Here is a 21556-nt window from a genome sequence, read left to right on the forward strand (position 1 = left end):
TATACGGCGAGTCGGAAAATTTAAGACCCCCCCCCCCCCCCCCCGCCGCTATTTCTGGCTATTAGGCTCTCCCACTTTATAATATTAACACTTTAAATTACATCGCAAAAGATGGCCCCGAAGTTCATTTACCAAAGTCTGCTTTCTCCTTGTAAGACTAAAACGTGTAGGTCTATATATTAAATTGGTTTTCGATTATTACAGCGCCAAACTCAGAAAAAAATTTTTCGAGCATTGATCACAGAAATATCTGTTTATTGAGCACAATCAAAACTAAACATATTATGAAATGTAACCATTTATTGTAAATTAAATATGACAGAATTTAATTAGTTATACACATTTTTACACTTCCGTTTCTATTATAAATATTCTTTCTTGTATCATACTTTGATCAAATACAAAGTCATTAGATATGGCGTTGTGACAGTAGTATGGTACATTCAACTATTTGCATAAAATAAATAGCCTCATATGATTTAAGGCTTGTATGTGGCTATAGCGCGAGATATTCAGTTTAAATTTTTATTCTGCATTTTTCCACTCACTGCATGAGTAGTGCAGATAAAGTATAAATAGTGTGAAATCAGATATATCTTCAGTCACACATCACTCTTATCAGTTTATTCTTTAAAAATGTCAACAGTCAGTCGATATTGCTGTTGTAAGCAAACAAATTTAATATCTTAGTTCCTATCGTGATCGTTAACTCGAATGTTCGGGTTTTGAAGAGGATCGAAGCTCGGATCTCCTTCTGTGGCAATCCTTCCAAGCCATGAGAACACGACAATTAGAGTAAGAAGTCCAACAACTACCAGAACAGCAGCCATCACATAACGCTTATATAAATGAGTACCACCTCGATGTCCTCGTGGCGGAGATTTCGAAATAGTTCTAAAATAAAGAAAATCAAGATATAATTAAATGGTTTGCTACTAACATAATAATATTTGTTGAGGAAAAAAAAAAAAAAAAAACTCCTGGAAAACAATCAATTTCCATGAAATCGGTGTTCACCTATTGATCGAATTCACATTACTAAGAACTAATATCGTTAAATTATAAAAATAATAATAATTATTATTATGTAAAAGATTTAAAAAAAAAGGACCAAAACGGAAAAAGCTATTTTTAAAAAAAATGCTTACATTTTATCTTTTCTCCCACATACTATTGGAAGGCGAGGAAACTGATGTAATAATAAAGCAAAGCAGGCCCGTGACTGATCTACAAACACGAACCTCCCGTTGAGCTTAGAACTATATGGTTGCAAATTATCACGATTTGTTAGAGAGGAAATTCTTGTTTTTGACATGCATATAAATTCTGTTTTCTACTTATGGCGAGTTCGGGTACAGAGGTTTAAATTGTGCTTCCCTGTATGTTAGCATAGTGAAGAACTTCCTTAGGATATATATATATATATATATATATATATATATATATATATAAATGGAATTTGGTTTACAGATCATATATTACTTAGAGAAGCATGCACTCATGGTGCAAAGTAACTTTACGGTCACCCTACATTTTATTAATATATTAGAAAAATGACAAGATATGCACGTGGCCTCTTCTTCTTCCCACACTCTCCACAATGAATTCGTGCAACTGAATGTTATTTGTACTTCTGAAGTAAAAAAGCTCCAATATATCATATTTCGTTCACATATGTTTAACTGCTGAAAACAAACATGTGATAAAAGTACAATTCCTCTCTTCGAATTGAAATGTCCAAAATATACCTTTTGCGTGATAACGCAGTTCCCAATCTCGTTACAATCGCTCCCTCTTCCGAGTTCAATTCATGCAAATGAAAAACATACTCATATACTATGTAAAGAATTCCCCGTTTGTACTTTAAAAAAAGTACTCAAAATTTTCCCTGCAGCAAGTGATAATCTATTCTGATATTATTCTGTCTCACAAAGTAGTTTTCACGTGATGCATTTCTCAAACTTTCGACGTCTAAAAAACTGACTCACAAATGCACCTACCTATGTACTACAACGGCGGTCAATATTTCTAGGTCTTCTACCTACCTACATTCTGCTACCTTCCTCTCCGTTACCCATAATGACTTAATGCAAACGAATGACGATCACATTTTCTGACGCAAAGATGTTCCATATGACATAGTTCATGTATATTACATTTATTTTATATTCAAGGCTCAAAAGAAATATGTAGTAATTAAAAAAAAAAAAAAACTCTCTTACCCTACCTTCCGGAATGGAATTTTTAAAATTCGTTCAAGTGGATGAGCTATCGTACTTTACTTATCAGAAACAAAACTATACTCTAAGTTCTATGCCATTGCACTCTTTTGTTCCAAAGAAATATGTAAAATCAGTGAGAAACCTTAACCACTGCCCACAGATGTCCATTCTGGCAACCTATGACTTATTCATAATCTAGTGTATAATGAGAATACTTGCACAAAACTTCAATTTTCTACACTTAACAGTTCTGGAAATTACGTATTGACTAAATCACTAAGTCAGTGGCTTTACTCTTTTACAGATGTAGATTATAATTTAAATTCTTTGTTACAAATCGCCGTGATTGTCTGATTATACAATCTATTTTCATAAGTTTTCCAACTATGATGATTACTAATTATCGAACTATAATTTCAAGACTAATTGTCGAACCATTTTTGAGCATCCTTTAGTTTAAAATGAAAAACCACTTGCGTTCAGTACCCTACTTCACCTCTAATTACTTACTTCCACCACCGTAGGAACCATTCCATTGCTGACCGCCGTTTATACTTATTTTCATCATGATCAAAAGAGATATCTTTCGCATCATCTAAAGCCTCAAACACTCTTCGTGGGGGCTGGCCTAAAACACATAAGAAAGATCTAGGTTATCTACACACACGTATTCAAATTTTCGATTATTTTGCATTAAAAGAAAATCAATCTCTGCGATAAAAGTATCCTCGAACAACACGAATATAATCAAACTTATGATAAGTAAACATCAAAGCATCTGGCACATTTCGTTAACACAAAACAAAAACTAACCCGTATTATGCCGTAATATTTAATATGATGAGATCATTTTGAGAAATGCTCCTGCATTTTTCACCAGTTATATTTCGAAAAAAGAAAGCAAGAGTCGAAGAAGTCAGATTCTTATTCGTCCTTGTCTAATATTGCACTACATGCTGACCCTTTTGATCATATATAGGAGAAGGAATGCCCGGTAGGATAACGTTAATGGCACTCATATTTATGAACGAAACTATTAACGATACAATTTCAGTTCTTATCAAGATTTCCATCGTCGAATATGAGTAAAGGAGTACATAAGATATGCTAAGGATCAAGATGCTTCAATTTTCGGCTTAAACAAACATCTAAGTGTGTAAATACACAGTATTGGAAGTCAAAATTATTCGTAAAATCACATTACAAATTGAAAGGAACGTTTCTGAGTCGTATTAGAACTAAAAATTCTTTAAATTTGAATCTCACTATTTTCCAGAGGAGTGGAAGTCTGATGAAGATACAGTTAATGTGTTGAAATTATTATGTGACTGTGTTTATAGATATATATACTTTTATCACATAGCCTTGCCCAATGAGTGTTGTATTTAGTTTGACAATACGGAAACAAGGCCTGATAAAATAATACGTGGGTAATCCCAGAAGTACTCGACCTGTTGTATAGATGGCGGATGTTGTTTGAAAACCTTACTATGATCGAAAATACTAACTTTATAAAGCCTAAGTTTGAAGTTTGAAGTCGATGCGTTTTAAGTATTTGTTTGGCAGCCATCAATAGTGAACGCTCTCAGTGAATTGCAGTGGAAAAAATGGGTCATCGTTATGTGATACAATACTTTCCTTTGAAAAGTCTCAGTCCAACCAATACCAAAGCCGAGCTAGATTCTACTCTGAGGGTACTCCTTCGATTGCAATAATAATAAAATACTGGGTGACAGAGTTGAAACAAGGACGTACGAACTGCAAAGAAGAACATCGCAGTTGTCGATCAAATAAGGTGACCACACCAATATGGTGAAGAAAAGTCACAAAATGGTATTGGATGACCATCAACTGACCCGAGCTAACAGACATGGTAGGCACTTCAATAGATGCATCTCATATTGACTGAAAATTTGGACATGAGAAAGTTGTGCGCGAGATGGGTGCCGCGTTTGCCGACAATGGAAGAAAAACAGCGTTGTAAGAATGTTTCGATTGTGTTTGGCGATGTTATACAATAATAAAGCAGTTTTTGCTTCGATTTATAACCAAGGATAAAACATGAGTCCATCACTATACACATCTGCGACAAAGGAACAGTCAAAACAATGGACTGAAAGGGAAGAATCGGCTCCAAAGAACGCGAAGACAGTTCCATCTATTGTAAGGTCAAGGCGTTAGTTCTTTTGGGATATGCGTGAGATAATCTTCTTGATTATCTTCAAAAAGGAAAAAACAACTACGGGTATTATGCAAATTTATTGCAGGTTTGGGTGGTGAAATCAAGAAAAAACGACCGCATTTGGCGAAAAAGAAATGTTGTTTCATGAAGACAATGCATCAGTTCAGACATACGTTATCGCGATGGTCAAAATCAATTAATTAAATTTCGAATTGGTTCCTCACGCACCCTATTCGCCATATGCAGCCCCCTCGAACTCTTTTCTCTTTCCAAATTTGAAAGATTTGCCAACGATGAAGAGGTGGAGTGTGAGGTTAATGGCTATTTTGAGGAGATCGACGGTTCACACTACAAATAGGATATTGAAGCTGTTGAACATTGATGGGAAAAGTGTAGCGACCTAAAAGGAGACTATGCTGAGAAATAAATAAAGTTTTGTTAGGTCGGGTACCTTTGGGACTACCCTCGCAGCAGAGTGATAAGACGGAAAAGATTATTCTTCCTCCTAATACTAGATTCACGATTTAAGGGCAAGTCATTCTATTCAAAATACGAGAGTTGTCCAGAAAGTCCCAGACGTTTTGGCCTATCGCGGCAGTGGGCGGGACTATAGTCGCCATCTTGGTGTCAGAACGTTGCCACACTCAGTACGCATCCAGCTGTGGTAGCATGAGGACTGTGACGCTCTTACTGTGCTTTCTGTGACGTGCTACAATGTGCGCTGCAACAGAAAATCCCGCTTCTTGCGAGATGCGTTTTGTGATTAGGATTTGTTGACAAAAAAAAACCACAAGCCAATTGAAATCCATCGCCAACTGTGTGAAGTGTACGGACATGGAATAATGAGTGAAGGCCGACTGAGGCAATGGTGTACTTATTTTAAAATGGCCGTCCCAATGTTCACGATGAGGACAGCAGTGACAGACCTAGCCTTGTGTCTGAACTGATGAGGCAAATCGACGACAAAATTCGTGCAAATCGTCGTTTCACGATTACGGAATTTGCTTAACATTTTCCCCAAATTTCACGGAGTTTGGTGCATTAAATTCTAGTGAAAAAGCTTTGCTACCACAAATTTTGTGCTGGGTAGGTTCCGAAAATCTTAACGGACGACCACAAGAAACAGAGAATGGCTGCATCACTGACTTTCAGGGTTGGCAAAAAACACGATTTCTATTGAAAAAACAAAAAATCTGTATTTTTAGTTTAAATAATTTTCTCTGTGTATTTATATCACATATGGACAGAAATAAGTTTGTTTCGCCTTGGTGTTATTATGCAACAATCGGGTTATGTTGAAAGGGGTCAACTAAGCTTAAAGCGGAATCCAAACTGCTTCTCGGCTTACATTCGAGAGAAATTGTCCTCCATTTGGACTCGAAACCGGGACAAATGTGATACGTCTGCCGACTCACTCGCGAAGGACTTCTGATAAAAATATGTTGTACTGATCTTTATATATTTGTTAATATAATTGTCACGAATCATTTCAGAAGGACAAAAAGATAAACAGTTGCAGAAGTGAAGCCATTATACAGAATTACATATGGACAATTTCAAAATACTGCAGAGTACAGAAGAACTAATTTAGTCCAAGTTATTTCACTATGACTTTTGTTAGTCCACGTTAAAGAAATAACACGACTTAATTTGCATATCAGTAAGAAAAATGTATAAAGATATGAATTATTTGAGTCCATTTTGGCTCTGACCCATTCATACATAAATAGATACTTCTGATTTCAATAAATCCCTCTCGTGGGGTTTGTATGACCCCCCCCTTCACACACACACACAAGTACGGCATTTCGATGTATTTTATCAATAGTAAACATTATTAAAATGAAACAATATTTAGAATTTTTTAATTGCAATTGCATAACAATAATAACGAACTATAAAAAAATCACAAAGGAACATTCATAAACTTATAAATAAAACAAAAGTTACTTTTGTAGTATCATCTCTTTGAGTAATGAATGGGAAATTTAGGTCTGAATATAATACGAATATTGTACGAGAGTGAAACGTGATAACCCACAAATATGTGCTCATCAAGATTTTACGAACACTTACACTTTTATGATATTTTTTTTTAACTAGCTGATTTAAACCAAGGTTTAAACCACCTTGGTTTAAACCAGCCAACCCTGCTGACTTTCCTCGAAAATTCCGCAAACAATGGGAACAAGGTGGTGGATCATATCATCACTGGGGACGAGATTGGGTGAAGCATGTCAATTCTGAAACAAAACACCATTCGATGGAATGGGGGGCGTGGGAGACCCGGGTTCGATTCCCGGCGGGATCTCATGTGGTTCGGATTCCACGTTAATCAGTAGGTCCACGTCTCATATAGCCTCGCTGCTGAAAGGGACGCTAAACTAAAATCAACTCAACTCGATGGAATGGGGACACACATTCTCCCCATAAAATCAAGTAAGTGTTTGCAAACGCTATCAGCAAGAAAGATCACGCCTACTGTGTTCTGGGACGCCCAGGGAGTGCTTCTCGTTGATTTTCTTGAACGTGGCACAACAATTACCTCAGAGCGGTATTGTGAAACACTGAGAAAGTTAAGGCGCGATTCGAAACAAGCTACACAACGCTTTGATACTGACACCGAACTGCATGCCGGTGTGAGCCACTAGTTGAAATAGCAGGCGGCAGGTTCCTACCGCGACGGTATTGAAAAACTTATGCATGGTGTCCACATTCTGGAAAGTCAGGGAAAATCAGGGATAGTCAGGGAAATGGATTTTAGTCAGGGAAAGTCAGGGAAATCACAAGAAAAGCTTGCCAAGTCAGGGAAAGTCAGGGAAAATGCACAAGAAATTGTACGATCAATTACAAACATTACAATTAGAAAGATTTCTTGTATGTTTTGCAGTTGATTCCTGGAGGGACAAACACCATATGTTGATGGAAATGTACAAGTATTTTTGTATTCACCTTCTGATGCTTATCAGAAGGTACTTTCCCGCCTTCCTAGCGGCTCATTTTTTTTCTTCCGTTTTTTTTTTTTTTTTTTGTTGTTTGTTTGTTTTGTTTTGTTTGTTTGCTTTTTACTTGACAGTAGAGTATTTTGAATCTCTTCTTGGTTTCATACATACTTTATTTTCATCTTTTTCTAACACCTGTACTATAGGAATACCAAGTCAATATTTCAGGCTCTTTGGTAGGCTAAGCGAAAAAAATTCAGTTGTTAATATCAGTTGAAATGTTTCGCACGACCTGAGCCCAATAATGAAACATACCAAAACTGAGGGCTTGTCTAGATACTTAATAGATTGTTTCGCATGGCCTGTACCCAATGATGAAAAGCAACAGGATGATTCAAAAGACTTGCACCATAAACTACATCCGTGAACATGTGATTGTGAGTCAATGATGCAGGCATAATGGGCTTGCTTATTCCGTGAGCGCTTGCTTCCCGTAAACAAACTTGGCCTAGCTGTCAGTCCAAAGTCCTTATCAGTTAACTATTCCTTTGAACACAGTGTTTTTTATATAAACAGGGCTCCCACTTGTCCTGTTTTCCTATATTTTGGAAATTTGTGACAATTATTATAGGACAAAGATATATGTCCTTTATTTCCTTTATTTTTCAAGTGCAGTCCCAATGATGATTTAAATTGCTACATATTAGCAATATGCTAATTGTGTCTTAGGATTTTTTCTGAGGGACTAGAATATGCATATGCCTTTATGAGCTATACATATTTGCTAATTTAATTGTATTTAAATTTTTCTTGTATAGATCATTAGTTTACAATGCCAAGAAAAACTCGATTTTGCGATCAGTGGCTAAGTGATCAGTCCATATTTATTTTATTATTATTTTTTTTAAGGATACAGCAGGTCTACTAAGTTTAAAAAGTAAAAAGATACTCTTATTTTGTATTAATCTAAATCTTGTTTCCGGTTGCCCTTGGAGGTGAAGGGTAACCTTTTCTTACAATACATTTATATTTTTTTCTGTGCTTCAGAGCATAATATTCTATTGTATCTACCTATCTACATAATTTCTAAACCGCAAAAGTTGGACCGCTTTGTAGTTACTAACATTGATATACTTACGAGATAACAGGTGCTGATAGTAAACTGTTACCCCAATTTGATTACCATCACTAATATATGTACGAGCTTTCGAGAACTAACTTACTGTTCTCATCATCAGGCTTAGATGGGAGAATAGGATGGGTGAGGGCAGCACGGACGATGATGTGAACAGTGAGTTAGTTCTTGAAAGCTCGTACATATATTAGTGATGGTAATCAAATTGTGGTAACAGTTTACTATCAGTACCTTTTGTCTGGTAAGTATATCATTGTACGTAATTTCTAATTTCACTTCCAAAAATATTTTAGATGCCTTTCTTTGCATTGCTTCAGAAATTAATATCACTTTCTCTTTTTGCAGGTTTAAGTGGGATGTCAACTCAATAATCTGACCTTATGAGTCATCATAATGGCTAATAAGTCAACTTCTTTTAATGATCAATGGCTTGATGAAAAGTTGTACCGGAATTTTCATGTTGGATTGGACGTGTACATGGAAATAGTGGATGTGCGTTTTGCAAAGTATGTTCAAAATCATTCAAGCTTAGTAACATGGGACGAAGAGCAGTGTCCTCTCATGCTAAAGGACCTCAACATCTTAAGAACTTGAAAGCTAAACTCATGCAACCTGCTGTCAGTGTGTTTGTGCCTTCCAGTTCAACAGGTCAGTCATCAGGTACAAGTGACTGTAGCCAGGAATCTGATCAAACTGTGTGTAAGCATAAAGATGATCAGCCAGAATCAAGTGAAGGAAGTGGTGAAATCAATAGCAAAAATAAAGAGCGTGGTTTACATTCATACATACAGACCGAAGAAGTTATGAAGGCAGAAATAATATGGACTTTGGAGTTGGTTGCAAAGAAAATATCCTTGAATGCTTGCCAGAACATTAGCCAAACTTTCCAGTTGATGTTTCCTGACAGCTCTATTGCTTCCAAATTTACCCTTGGGAAGACAAAAGCCTCTTATCTAGTAAATCATGGCTTGGCTCCATATTTTAAAGATTGTGTTATGGATAGAGTTAAACAGGCTTCAGATTATGTCATATATTTCGACGAATCTCTGAATAAAGTAGTTCAGAGAGGCCAGATGGACCTAGTCGTAAGATTCTGGGATGTAAATCAACAAAAAGTTTCTACATCATATCTAAATAGTGTATTTTTGGGACGGGCAAGAGCCGATGATCTTTTGGAGAGATTCAGAGAGGGAATAGGTCTTTCATTAGACAATTTACTGCAGGTTTCCATGGATGGACCAAACGTAAATCTCCTTTTCAGGGAAAAACTAAAGAGTGAAATGTGCCAACGAAATCCCGATGGAAAAAGTTTGATAGACACTGGTGTTTATGGACTACATGTTTTGCATGGTAGCATGAAAAATGGGCTAAAGGCATCACAGTGGCATTTAGACGAGATTCTTAGGGATATGTATTACCTTTTTAATAACAGCCCAGCTCGCCGGGCGGAATATACTACCATTACAGGATCCACCGATTTCCCAAAAAAGTTCTGTTCTATCAGATGGCTTGAGAATGTGGATTGCTTGGAAAGGGCTGTGAAAATTTATCACAATGTGAAGAAATTCATACAAGATTCTACACTACCTAGTTGTCGGCAACAATCTTCTTTAAAGGAACAGATGAAAGACCCTCTGTTGAAGAGTAAGTTGGCTGGTTATAGAGTTGTTTCAGCAGAATGTGAAACTTTTCTTCGAAGATTTCAGTCTCCAAAGCCACTAATGCCTTTCTTGCACACAGCACTTTTGGACTTAATGCATAGTTTATTGGCTCGATGTGTGAAACCAGAAATATTGCAGCAAGCTGACTCTGCTCAAAAACTGATGTCTTTGGAACTTTCAAATGAGAACCTTCTTCCTTCAGCAATGATTGACATTGGTTTTGCTACGAGGAAAGTATTAAGAGAAACCGTATGTACAGACAAGGAAAAAGCAGAATTCAAACTTGAGTTTCGCAAATTAATCATAGGTTTAGTTCAGAAGTTGCGTGAAAGAAGCCCGCTGAAGTACAGGTTTGTGCGTGGTGTCACTTGTTTTGCCCCAAGTATTATTTTGGAGCAGCCATCTCTAGCAAGAAAGAGAGCGCAGATTGTTCTTGAAGACCTTCACAGTGCAAACAGGATTTCGTCAGATGTGGCTGAACAGGCAAAGAAACAGTTCACTGTATTGTGTGTTGAAGCACAAGGTTCCTTGAAATCATACTTTTGCGAGTTTACTGCAAAACACGACGATTCTGTAGGATTAGATGAGTTTTACTACAAGATGCTAAAGGATGATGTCAAGTTTGCTAGCCTTTTGAATATAGTGAAAATTTGCTTGATAATGTCACATGGCAATTCACCAGTTGAAAGTGGTTTCTCCATCAACAAATCACTACTTGTAGAAAATCTTGTAGAACACTCTCTGGTGTCTCAAAGACTTGTGCATGATGCTATCAGCAGTGCTGGGGGTGTAGGTAATATATCCATCACCAGGAGCTTACTACAGTCTGTAAAGTGTTCCAGACGAAGGTACCAAGATTATCTGGACAAACAGAAAAGTGTACAGCGCGAAGAAGAAAAGAAAGTTGTAGAAAAGAGAAGGATTAATCAAGAGCTAAAAGATTTAAATGACAAAAGACAAAAGTTGCAGAATAACTTGAAATCAGAAGAAAGTGCTCTTCAAGCAAGAATCGATGAGCTGGAAAAGAAGAAAGGCAGTTTGTAATATGGAACACTTATTAAAAATATAAACTCTTTTATTCCCCACTTTTATGGATAGTTGTGCAATCATAAGTGAGAAATTTTCATGTGAACACATTCTTCATATTGTACAGAAGACGCTTTATTATTATTATTATCATTATTATTTTTTATTTTAAACCATGATATTTTTCAGTTTTATGTCAACATGTGCTAATATAATACATTTTGTAAACTTGTAAATGTACATTAAACAATCTTTCTGTATCTTTGTAATCTTGTGTGCATAATGTGTAATAAAATGTAATAATACGACAGTAAATAAGGTGAGAGTTGGCTGGCTATGGGGATGGTGGAGGCCAGAAAAAGTCAGGGAAAAATTGGAAATGCAGTCAGGGAAAATCAGGGAAAGTCAGGGAAATTGAGATGGAATTTTCTGTGGACACCATGTTATGTCAGGGTATGATAAGTGCCTTAATTTGCATGGCGATTATGTGGGAAAATAGCTTAAGAGTGTGCCTTTCAAATGTGTAGAATACATGTAGTTGTTCATTCTGTTACTTTTTTTTATTTCAAAACGTTTGTTCCTTTCTGGAGAGCCCTCGAAAATTCTCTTGATATCAACTCTTTAAGATGTTATACCTAACAGTCAGAAGAAATATAATTATTTAAAGAACGCAAGGAACACTTACTTAAATTTACAATACCCGGCTCCATATTCCCTAAGGATAGATGCACATGATTATTTATTATATCTGTCCTCAGGGAACAGGGACGTGAGTGTAATAAATAGTCAGAAAAAACTTTTTTCTTTATTTCTTGTACCTTTTCAATAGTTGTTCCAGCTCCAATTAATTCGTACATAATTCAATTGCCATATCAGGAAGCTAGTTTTTCATTTTTGAGAGAAACATAGCGATAATTTCCAATGTCATTTTCTTTGTTACACTGCATACTTGGCTATCGTTATAACGTAGTGATTGTGTCAAAACTGTTCTACTACTGTTGAATTAACTACTGCATTCATGAAAGTTTTTTGAATCTCTTTTCTGACAATTCTATACCTCGCTATGTAACCAACAATTATTATTTTTATATATTTATTTTTATCAATGTATATTTTAACCTTTTTAAATCCAGATGCAATTAAAAATATAAAAGGTAAGCCCTATATATATATGTGTGTGTGTGGAACTCTTCTGAAGAACTGAATTACTTTCGATATTACTGTTTCCTAGCGCAACACATTTGTTACACCATTAAAATAACTAGTAACAAAAAGCTCAGCTTCAATGCATTACCATAAGACCAAAAATTTTAGTGCTCTGCTCTAAAAATCTAACAGAAAAGTGTTTCCTTTAGTATGAATTTACAGATGGTGATCAGAAAAAATGGAAACACCTGTAGTTAGCAACATGTCAGATGTATGGGTTGGCAGTGGTGTCGTGGCGCCCGCAAGCGTCGGACCGCTGGTGGTGGTGTGTTAGGTCGGTCTCCATACTACGTCAGGCGCAGTGGAACAGCAGTGTCCAGTGGCTGCAGCAGACGGAGGTAGTGTAAAATGGGAGACCTCTCAGATTTTCAAAGAGGGCAAATTGTTGGTGCGCGATTATGTGGAGTGAGTGTGATGGCAGTGGCTACTGTGTTGGGTGTGTCGCGTGGGACAGTGTCAAAGGTGATGACGGCCTACACAACACACGGAAAACCACATCGAGGAAGCGGAACACTGGGCGGAGGAAAATCATGAGTGACAGGTCACGCCGGGTATTAAAGCGCATTGTCACGCAGAACCGTCGTGCCACTGCGGAGCAAGTGACGGAGGAACTCAATCAGCACCTCCCCCACCCTGTTTCGACAATCACAGTCCGCCGCGAATTACATGATATGAACTTACAGGGTCGTGTTGCACGGGCCAAACCCCTCATCAGGGACCATAACGCTTTCGCACGCCGCAAATGGTGCCGCGACCATGCAACTTGGACCGTTGAGGACTGGAAACGTGTGATATGGTCGGATGAGTCATCCTTCACCCTATTCCTAACCACGGGCCGTGTTTATGTGTGGAGAACGCCCAAAGAAGCTTATGATCTCCAGTGTCTCCGCCCAACTGTGAAACATGGCGGCGGCTCGGTGATGCTGTGGGTCGCCATATCATGGTTTTCATTGGGTCCTGTGGTCACACTTAGCGGACGAAATCACTGCCATTATATCGCAATTTTAGGAGACCACTTGCATCCTATGGTCCGGATGTTGTTCCCGGACAATGACGCCATCTTCCAGGATGATAATTCACACAGCTGGCGTTGTTGCAGCGTGGTTTGAGGAACATCGAGATGAAGTTCAACACCTCCCCTGGCCCGCCCAATCCCCAGATCTCAACATAATTGAACATCTGTGGTCCGTCTTGGAAACACGACTCCGGCGACGATTTCCACCTCCATCCTCTCTCACAGAACTGGGCGATGCCCTGCACGAGGAATGGTGTAAAATTCCACTTGCTACCATTCACGACCTCTACGCCTCCATTCCACGTCGCATCAAGGCTGTTCTGAAGGCGAAAGGTGGCCCGACACCATATTAATCTGGTATGTTGCAATTTCGTTCAGGTGTTTCCATTTTTCTGATTACCATCTGTACTTTTGGAGGCTTTTGCATTCCCCAGTAGTCAAATGGATAACGCGTACGCCTTTCGTACACGGGGCCCGCTTCGATTTCTGATGTGACATCCTTGAAAATTTGAACGCATTACGGTGGTTCGTATTCGAACTTGTAACAGCTCTTCCTTAACTGTTACAAATCATCTTTTTCGAAAACCGCCTCTCTGATTTCAATACTACATGTTAAATGCTTTTCTAAAATGTTGATTTAACTTATGTTCATTTTATTATATATTAGTTCGATGTTAAATGTTCATTTATGATATTTTGTGGTGTAGTTAATATTTATTTACAATGAGGGTGGGAAATTACTAGAAAATATACTGAAATGTGCAATGTTTCGTATGAAGTCTACGGTTATTTCGTCTTTTTCTTCTAAAAAATACAGAACGATTTAGAATTTCGAACAAAACTGCTTATAATAATTTTTAAGTTATATAATAGCAGATTCTATTAATTTTGTGAAACGAAATCATAATTTACTATTTAAATAGTTCACCAAACTATATAGAGAGCCAAGAACTGCCACACTAAGATGTATTATCTTGAAATTGTGGAAAGTAACGTTATGTTCGCGTAGATCGTACACCATCCTTTCCTTGTATTTAGCATGCCGTTATTGAACCTTCTGTTTCACGTAAAAGGAGATGCAATTATTCGATTGGCATCATGGAGCAGACATGTCTAATGTTCATGGTATCATCAGACGTTATGAGATCAGTCGAGTGTGACCAACGTTTCTCAACATTCTTATCTAATGGTTCAGATTACAGCTAGTAGTGGTTACAGAACTGATGCCGAATAATATTGCTTGATACTGAATTTATGTGAAAGAAAAAGTTTAATTTATGTTATTTAATGTACAGGGTGGCCCAGAAGTAGGTATACAGCCCTGCATTGATCAAGTATGATATTTTAGTATATTAAAATAATTAGTTTATTTGCTTCTGTTCCAAGCTTAAGGTATGAGTGAAAAGAAATTAAGAACAAATAAATAAAGGAACTAAGTTACTATCTGTGTGGGTAACAATAAGCATATGATATGAAATACCATAAGTGAGTCAGGACAGGACTGCATACCTACTTTTGGGCCACCCTGTATATTACGTGCAATTGAAAAGAATGTTACACATATAGTAGGCTAGGTGTTACGGAAAACTTTAAAGCTAATTGAAATATTTAATCGACGTGTTGTATGATAAATAAATGTTTTATTGCAGAGCATGACACGTACGAGGGTTGTTCCAGAAGTTAAAGTAAATGTATTACGTTATTACATGCTTACCATTACTAGAGTAAACGTTACGAATTCTTCAGTTCTCATATATAACGAATGCTTCTTCTATTTATCAATTGATTATGTATGTTCTTACTTGTGTTCGTCTAATATCCATCTTTCAAGCTCCCTTGTATATGTTTTTGTTGCGTAGTAAAGACGATATGCACCTCTGTGTTCACAAATCTGTGAATAAATGTACTAATGTTCTCTTTAAGCTGTATAAAATCTAGAAATACTGCCACTTATTTATTTACTTCTTGTCTGATTTCCATTTATACAAAGGCTTCTACTTTTCACATCCAACTTGCAGATTCGGAACAAAGTATAACATATTATGTTATTATTTCTAACTATTTCACTAAGTCATGCTAGTGTCGAATTAGCATCGCGAAACAACCTTAAACTATAGGTCCACGTCTCACATAGCCTCGATGCTGAAAAGGACATTAAACTCCAATCCAACCAACAAACCAATGATTGCTTTATTTTTATAAATATTCTTAACAATCAGACTTTACGCACAAAATTCTTAAATAAAAATTCTACAAAATAGCGGGTGGCCTCTACAAAACTATTATTAGATTAATCTTAAGAAAACTGATTGTGTCGCTGGTAGCTCGGCTTGGCAAGCAGAAATGTGAGATGAAATTCCTAACAGTCCAGCTATAAGATGAGTCTGTGTTGGTCCAACTCTGTTCCGCGCATAATGATATTTTGCCGAAACAAAACAATTGGATATCATTTATTTCCATCTCCCTATACCTTACAAAAACCTACAGATTATCACCACCATTACGAAAGGATATAAGTAAGTCCTATATTTAGTAAAATGATAATTTATTTATACTATAGTTTCCCTCACAAGAAGAACCAATACTGAAACTTACCTGAAACCGGAAAAATGTCATTGCGACTGAAGGCTGATATTCCATCGTCCATATGTACAACTGAATGGGGACTACTATCGTGAGCAGGAGGAGCAGCAACTATAGTCTGTTTCATAGAAGAATTAGGCATCGATCGCTTTGGTGAAAACTGTCTCTGGCTCGGCACAGGAACTTCAGGCTGCAACGGCGGAACTCCAGAAACATGGTTGCTTAGTGAAGACTCCAAGGATGCTATCTGAGTCTTCTCGGCAGACGGTTTTTCTTCTCTATCATCGCTCAGCTACAATAAGATTAATTGAAAATAAAGCACACTTAGTTTCGTTGCAGTAAACAAGAGTAGTAAATAATAAAACTAATGAAGAAACTTGTTTATGATTGCATATTGTGTTACAAGCAGAGATGATTTTTTTAAATAAAGGGTTTTAACTATTTCTTTATTTAACTTCGAGTTTTGTTCTCCTGGAGTAAATTCTAGAATAAGCAACGACTTAACAACATACGCGTATTAGTATGTTTGGATCAGATTATTTCGTTTGACGTTCAAAGTGGCATTGTCTTGCTTGAATGCGACATGTAGTTATAAAATCCAACTGTTGTTTGTAATGCTTGGGTTGCATAACAATATCTTCAGTTCCTCAAATACTGCAATCATGAATTTACGAGGTAACTAAAAAAGTACAGTAATACGATCTCTCACATATCTCAAATTCTTCTCTTGTTCAAATTTCATGCTCAGCAGCAGAGGTAGCTTTTGCTTTGTCACACAGTTGTTAGACGGTGTATATGTTGCGTCAGAATCTCGCATTGTAAGTTGGAAGATGGCTGCACTTTCAGAAACACGGTCAAACACCGAAGTGTGATAGATTATTGGTCAAAACGGTACTTCGCCAACTTGAAGTTTATGGTGCTAACGTCATGACAAATGGATGACTGGTCGGCTGTGTTCAACAATTAATTTCAAATGGTTCACTCCATTCCGTGTGGTAATGAGACTGACAACTTTGAAATCATTTTTCTATACTGACAAAAAATTAGAAATTCCCCCACCCCCATCATCTCGTTAAGAGCGGAATTTTCAGAAATACTGTAGCATGTACTCGCTTGTTTTCAATAAGGAGTTTATACATCAAGTTTTATATTCTTAACATATCTCTAATCTTAAGAGATCTCGAAATATTGCCATCTTTTTATAACAATTGCTACCCCATCCTTTTCTTTTTCTTTTCTAAGGAAAATATTAAAAACGCTGAAACACGTCTTTCATTATTTTAAATTACCAATTTTCATATCCCTAATCTTAAGGAATTCCGAGATATGGCCATGTTATTACAACAATCGTAAACTTCCAAGTTTTTTTTTCGTTTCTTTTAGGAGAAATATATATATTTATATATACAAAAAAGCTGAAACACTGCTTTAATTATTATTTTTAATGAAAAGTCTAAATATCAAATTTCACGGCTTTAACCGAGATTTCGAGATATGGTCATTTTATTTTAACAATTGAAACGCCACCTTTTTTTTCTTACATTATGGAGGAAATATCAAAAACTATGAAACACGTGAACACTTCGTTTTAAATGGAAAATCTACATAACAAATTTCATATCTCTACCCTTTAAAGACTCGGAGATATGGACATTGACTATCATAATTGACACTCCTATACCCTTTCCCTTTCCTCATCGAATTTCTTTAAATTTAAAAAAACGATACCTTACGTCTTAAATCCTATGCACTGTCGAAATTTTAAGCTTCTACGTTAAGCAGTTTTGATTGGTCAGCCACTCAGGACTTCTTTTATATTGAGAAATATTGAAAATCAAAAAGTAAAGACATGAATATGTACGAACAATATGGAATAAATATATATATAGATTCGCGTAGGTTGAGGAATTAATATTTCTAGTTTCCAGCGAATGGTAAACGAGATAATTTCACAATGAGATGCTCGACATCCTCAGGAAACACTGTTAACTGTCATAGCATATACAAGGCCATCACTTAGCGGGTGAAGGTCCTTGACCCGTCCAAGTCTCCACTGTTGGGGAAGGAAGTTAACTTCCTTCAATAGTACCACGTTACACTTTTTGATGTCTTGTTCATCGCTTCAGTCTTAGCTGGAGGCTTGTTTCCAGCACTGCTAAAAATGTTGTATCTACTGTTGCACTAATTGCCATCATTTCAGATGGGAAAGTTTTGACTGCGAGAAATTTTGGAGAGGGGGTTACGCAACAAATCTTCATCAAGAAAATGGTTTTTGTGTTTTCGCCTCAAATAGATGGCATCTTACATATCAACGAATGATGGTTCTCACGAAATTTTTAGCTTCCAAAACCCAATATCTTAGACAGAGCGTAACCAACCAGTTAAGGTGGAGAGTATTGAGATGTTCTAGCCACTTTAAATCAAAAACTCAGTAAATTTATGCTTCTTCGGCATTAATATAGAACGCTTTTAGTCCATCGTGATTTTTGAATTTTGCAGCCTCTTACCGACACGTCTTACGACCTTCTTTAAACATTCCAGCTTGTCAGTAAATTACTGCCTCTGGACTTGTTTCATTAAGCACAGTCAGCTTTGACCAGTTCTTTTGGTGTCTCTAAAGAATATTTCTGTAGTTGCAAACAAAACGACGGCACTAGCCTGTCCGACATTTTAGCTTCGATGCAGATGAGTAGCGGTTGTGAGCTCATCTGCAGTAGCTACACACATACCGGTAACACAATCCCCTTTTTTTATTGTACCGTGTCCTTTAAGTGTAGGGGTAGGCTTGTAGCTTCTAATATCACTGCAAAGTACAGCCAACTAGGCTTACTCCACTACCAGGAATGGCACACTAGCTCGGTAGGGCCAATACCGCTTGAGGCACAATCAGTTGAATTTTGAGAACTGTCTTTATGATCACGGAAGCTAACAAAGCTAACACAACACTATTATCAGTAAAGGCCGTAATTTCTTGTACCTCAAATACAATGGAACTAGAACTTGTTTCCAACTTGACCAAAAGCACTGCAGCACATAATACAGCAGCAGACGAAACAGTTTGATTATGTGACCTTTCACGGCAGTTGACTTCACTTCGATACTTCCATTTCGTAGGTAGGTAGATAAATAAATAAATAAGATGATGTTTGATCTGCTTTGCATTACATAATTGAAAGGTGAGATGGATACGTCCATTCACTCGACAGCAATACAACACAAACACTCTTGGTGGGGCCGAAACAAAACCTTGACTGCCTAAAAGTCTAACAAGTCAAGGCTGAACAAAATTTAACCTCTATGCTTGTCGAATAGGCGGTACTACCATAATATATTTCTAGTTTCAAGTTGAAGGTAACTGATCCGAACATACACACTTCAGGGGACGAAATAAATGGGTTCAAAAGTATTCAGATGACGATATCTACTCTCTTGGAATTAAGGTTACGGACAATTTGAAGATCTAACCCTTACACTCTACACGGTTACAAAAACTGCTTAAAGTAATGCCTCCAGCATATTTATATTTCTGAATACAGACCAGTACAGTTTCAGAGATTCCCAGCACAGTCTGCAGTGAGATTTCTGTGCATGTTATGTTGATATATTGTCCCAATGAACGTTCAGTGCATCTGATTCTCTGCGGTATACCTTATCCTTCACTGTTCTCCATTGGCAAAATCTAGGCACCTGAGTTATACTTACAGTTCTCGACCTAGTACGTAAAAAGATAATTTCTTTATTCAGTCGAGTTATTATAGGTTCTTTGTTAAACAGAGAGTAATGATGATTATATACCTGTGTATTAGTTTGTAATAACCCTAATTCTACAAGTATAATACTACCAGTTAATAACAAAGATTAACTATCTCAAACTTTCTAATATTTATAACAAAATACATTGAAAATAAATATTAACATACCAAAGGAAGTCCAAGTCCTGCACGAGCCCAGTTCACACCTGCAAGAACTTCCCTCAAAACATCGGCCACCGGAGACACCAAATTGGGTGCTGGAAACAATCCCACCTTGCACGACGGACATGTATAACCAGCAGGCGCTGTAGTGGAAGGAAGTTGGCGAGCAAATTGATCCAAACAAGCCCAATGATAGACATCTGCAATTGTTGAACCAATTCATATTATACAATGTATTCAGCAATTTCTTAGAATGTATAGATTACGTCAATTCATCAACGTATTGTTTTAAATTCAATCAAGCGTTTCTTCTACAGTAAATTAGTATATTCACATATAACAGTATAAATAACTATACTGTATAACAGTACAGTTTACGAGCAGTGATAATGGTCACAACAGTAAGCAAAAGAAAATGCTTCACACTCACAGCAATGATTGTGAAAACTAAGGAACGTTTTCGAGAATCACGGCTCTTATCATCACCTTATTTTTAAACTTAAAAAGCTTTAAAAAATGGTTTGAAAAAAGTGGAAAAGGTGAAGAAAGAAAGAGAAAGGTAATTTGAAGCCACTACGGAACTTCACGTCCTAGAAGTCTAGGGCAAAAGCACCATCATGGATCACTGTAAAGCAAGTCACGTTGTTCTTTCCTTTCAAATAGCAGCAGTATGTAGTAAAAAAAAAAAAAAAAAAAAATATTCGTACCAGGCTAATTTCACTTGTGTCCAAAATTAAGTACAGGGTTTAATTTACGTTTAGTCGTAGTTTCTGCTTTTATCATTAAACCCACATTAACACTATTATGTTTACTTTCCTTAAGATGTAATGACGGTTCAGATATGTGTGGAGGGTTAAGAGCCCTCGTATTATCAGATTAAATTCAAACTTCATTCAAATTGGACAAAGATGAAATTAATCCGATACGGAACGATTGTTTTTACTAAATACTGCCGCTATTTGGAGAGAATAACAAGAATGAATAGTGTTTACGTTTAGTGATTAATGATGGTTCGTTTGGCATGGTGTTCTGTAACGTGAAGCTGTCGAATTGCTACGAATGCCTTTTCTATCCCTTCACCCTTTTCAGTTTTTTTAACCTCTTTTAAACTTTTTCCAAACTTGAAAATAAGCTAATGATAAGAACCATTATCTTCAAAAATGTTCCTTAATTTTCACCATCACTGCGGTGAGTACGAAGCATTTTCTTTTATTTACTATTGTTAAGTACACTTATAGCTAATAAAAGAATAACTCAGTTTACATTGTTTCAAAAGTGAAGAAAAGTTATCGATACTGTAAACAACGTTGATTTCTTAAGGATTTCTACTGTTGAAGGCCACAACTCGTGTTTAAGACATCTCTGGTCAAAACTATCATTGTCTGCCGGTTGTATGTTTAGCTGACAACAAGTTTTATGATTAGGCTAATATTAAAGTGGAATAGTATTACAGATCAGGCTTTATGGAGTTTTATCCTAAAGTAAAAAAATGACTATGTTTTTTTAGCAGAAAGTTTTCGTATGTCTATACAAATAATAATAATAATAATAATAATAATAATAATAATAATAATAATAATAATAATAATAATAATAATAATAGTAGAAACCATCTTTCCAAAACCTAGGATGACCATATACGTGAGCTCCTTCGTGGCTAATCGGTTAGC

The 21556-nt window shown here is 36.6% G+C and overlaps 1 protein-coding gene across 1 annotated transcript in view; it reads right to left on the reverse strand.

The window, feature by feature from the left end:
• Window positions 1-234: 234 nt before the first annotated feature.
• Window positions 235-21556, reverse strand: part of LOC145664107 (zinc finger protein-like 1 homolog) — a 28025-nt gene continuing 6703 nt past the window's right edge. Inside the window, exons 3-6 of the mRNA XM_081730461.1 lie at window positions 19893-20086; window positions 15985-16264; window positions 2733-2850; window positions 235-894 (exon numbers count right to left, since the gene is read on the reverse strand). Coding sequence (XP_081586587.1) covers window positions 687-894; window positions 2733-2850; window positions 15985-16264; window positions 19893-20086 — 800 coding nt within the window. The 3' untranslated portion in view covers window positions 235-686. The remainder of the gene's footprint in view (window positions 895-2732; window positions 2851-15984; window positions 16265-19892; window positions 20087-21556) is intronic.

Source organism: Thermobia domestica, chromosome 11 (assembly GCF_964235325.1).
Source record: "Thermobia domestica chromosome 11, izTheDome1.hap1.1, whole genome shotgun sequence".
NCBI lineage: Eukaryota > Metazoa > Arthropoda > Insecta > Zygentoma > Lepismatidae > Thermobia > Thermobia domestica.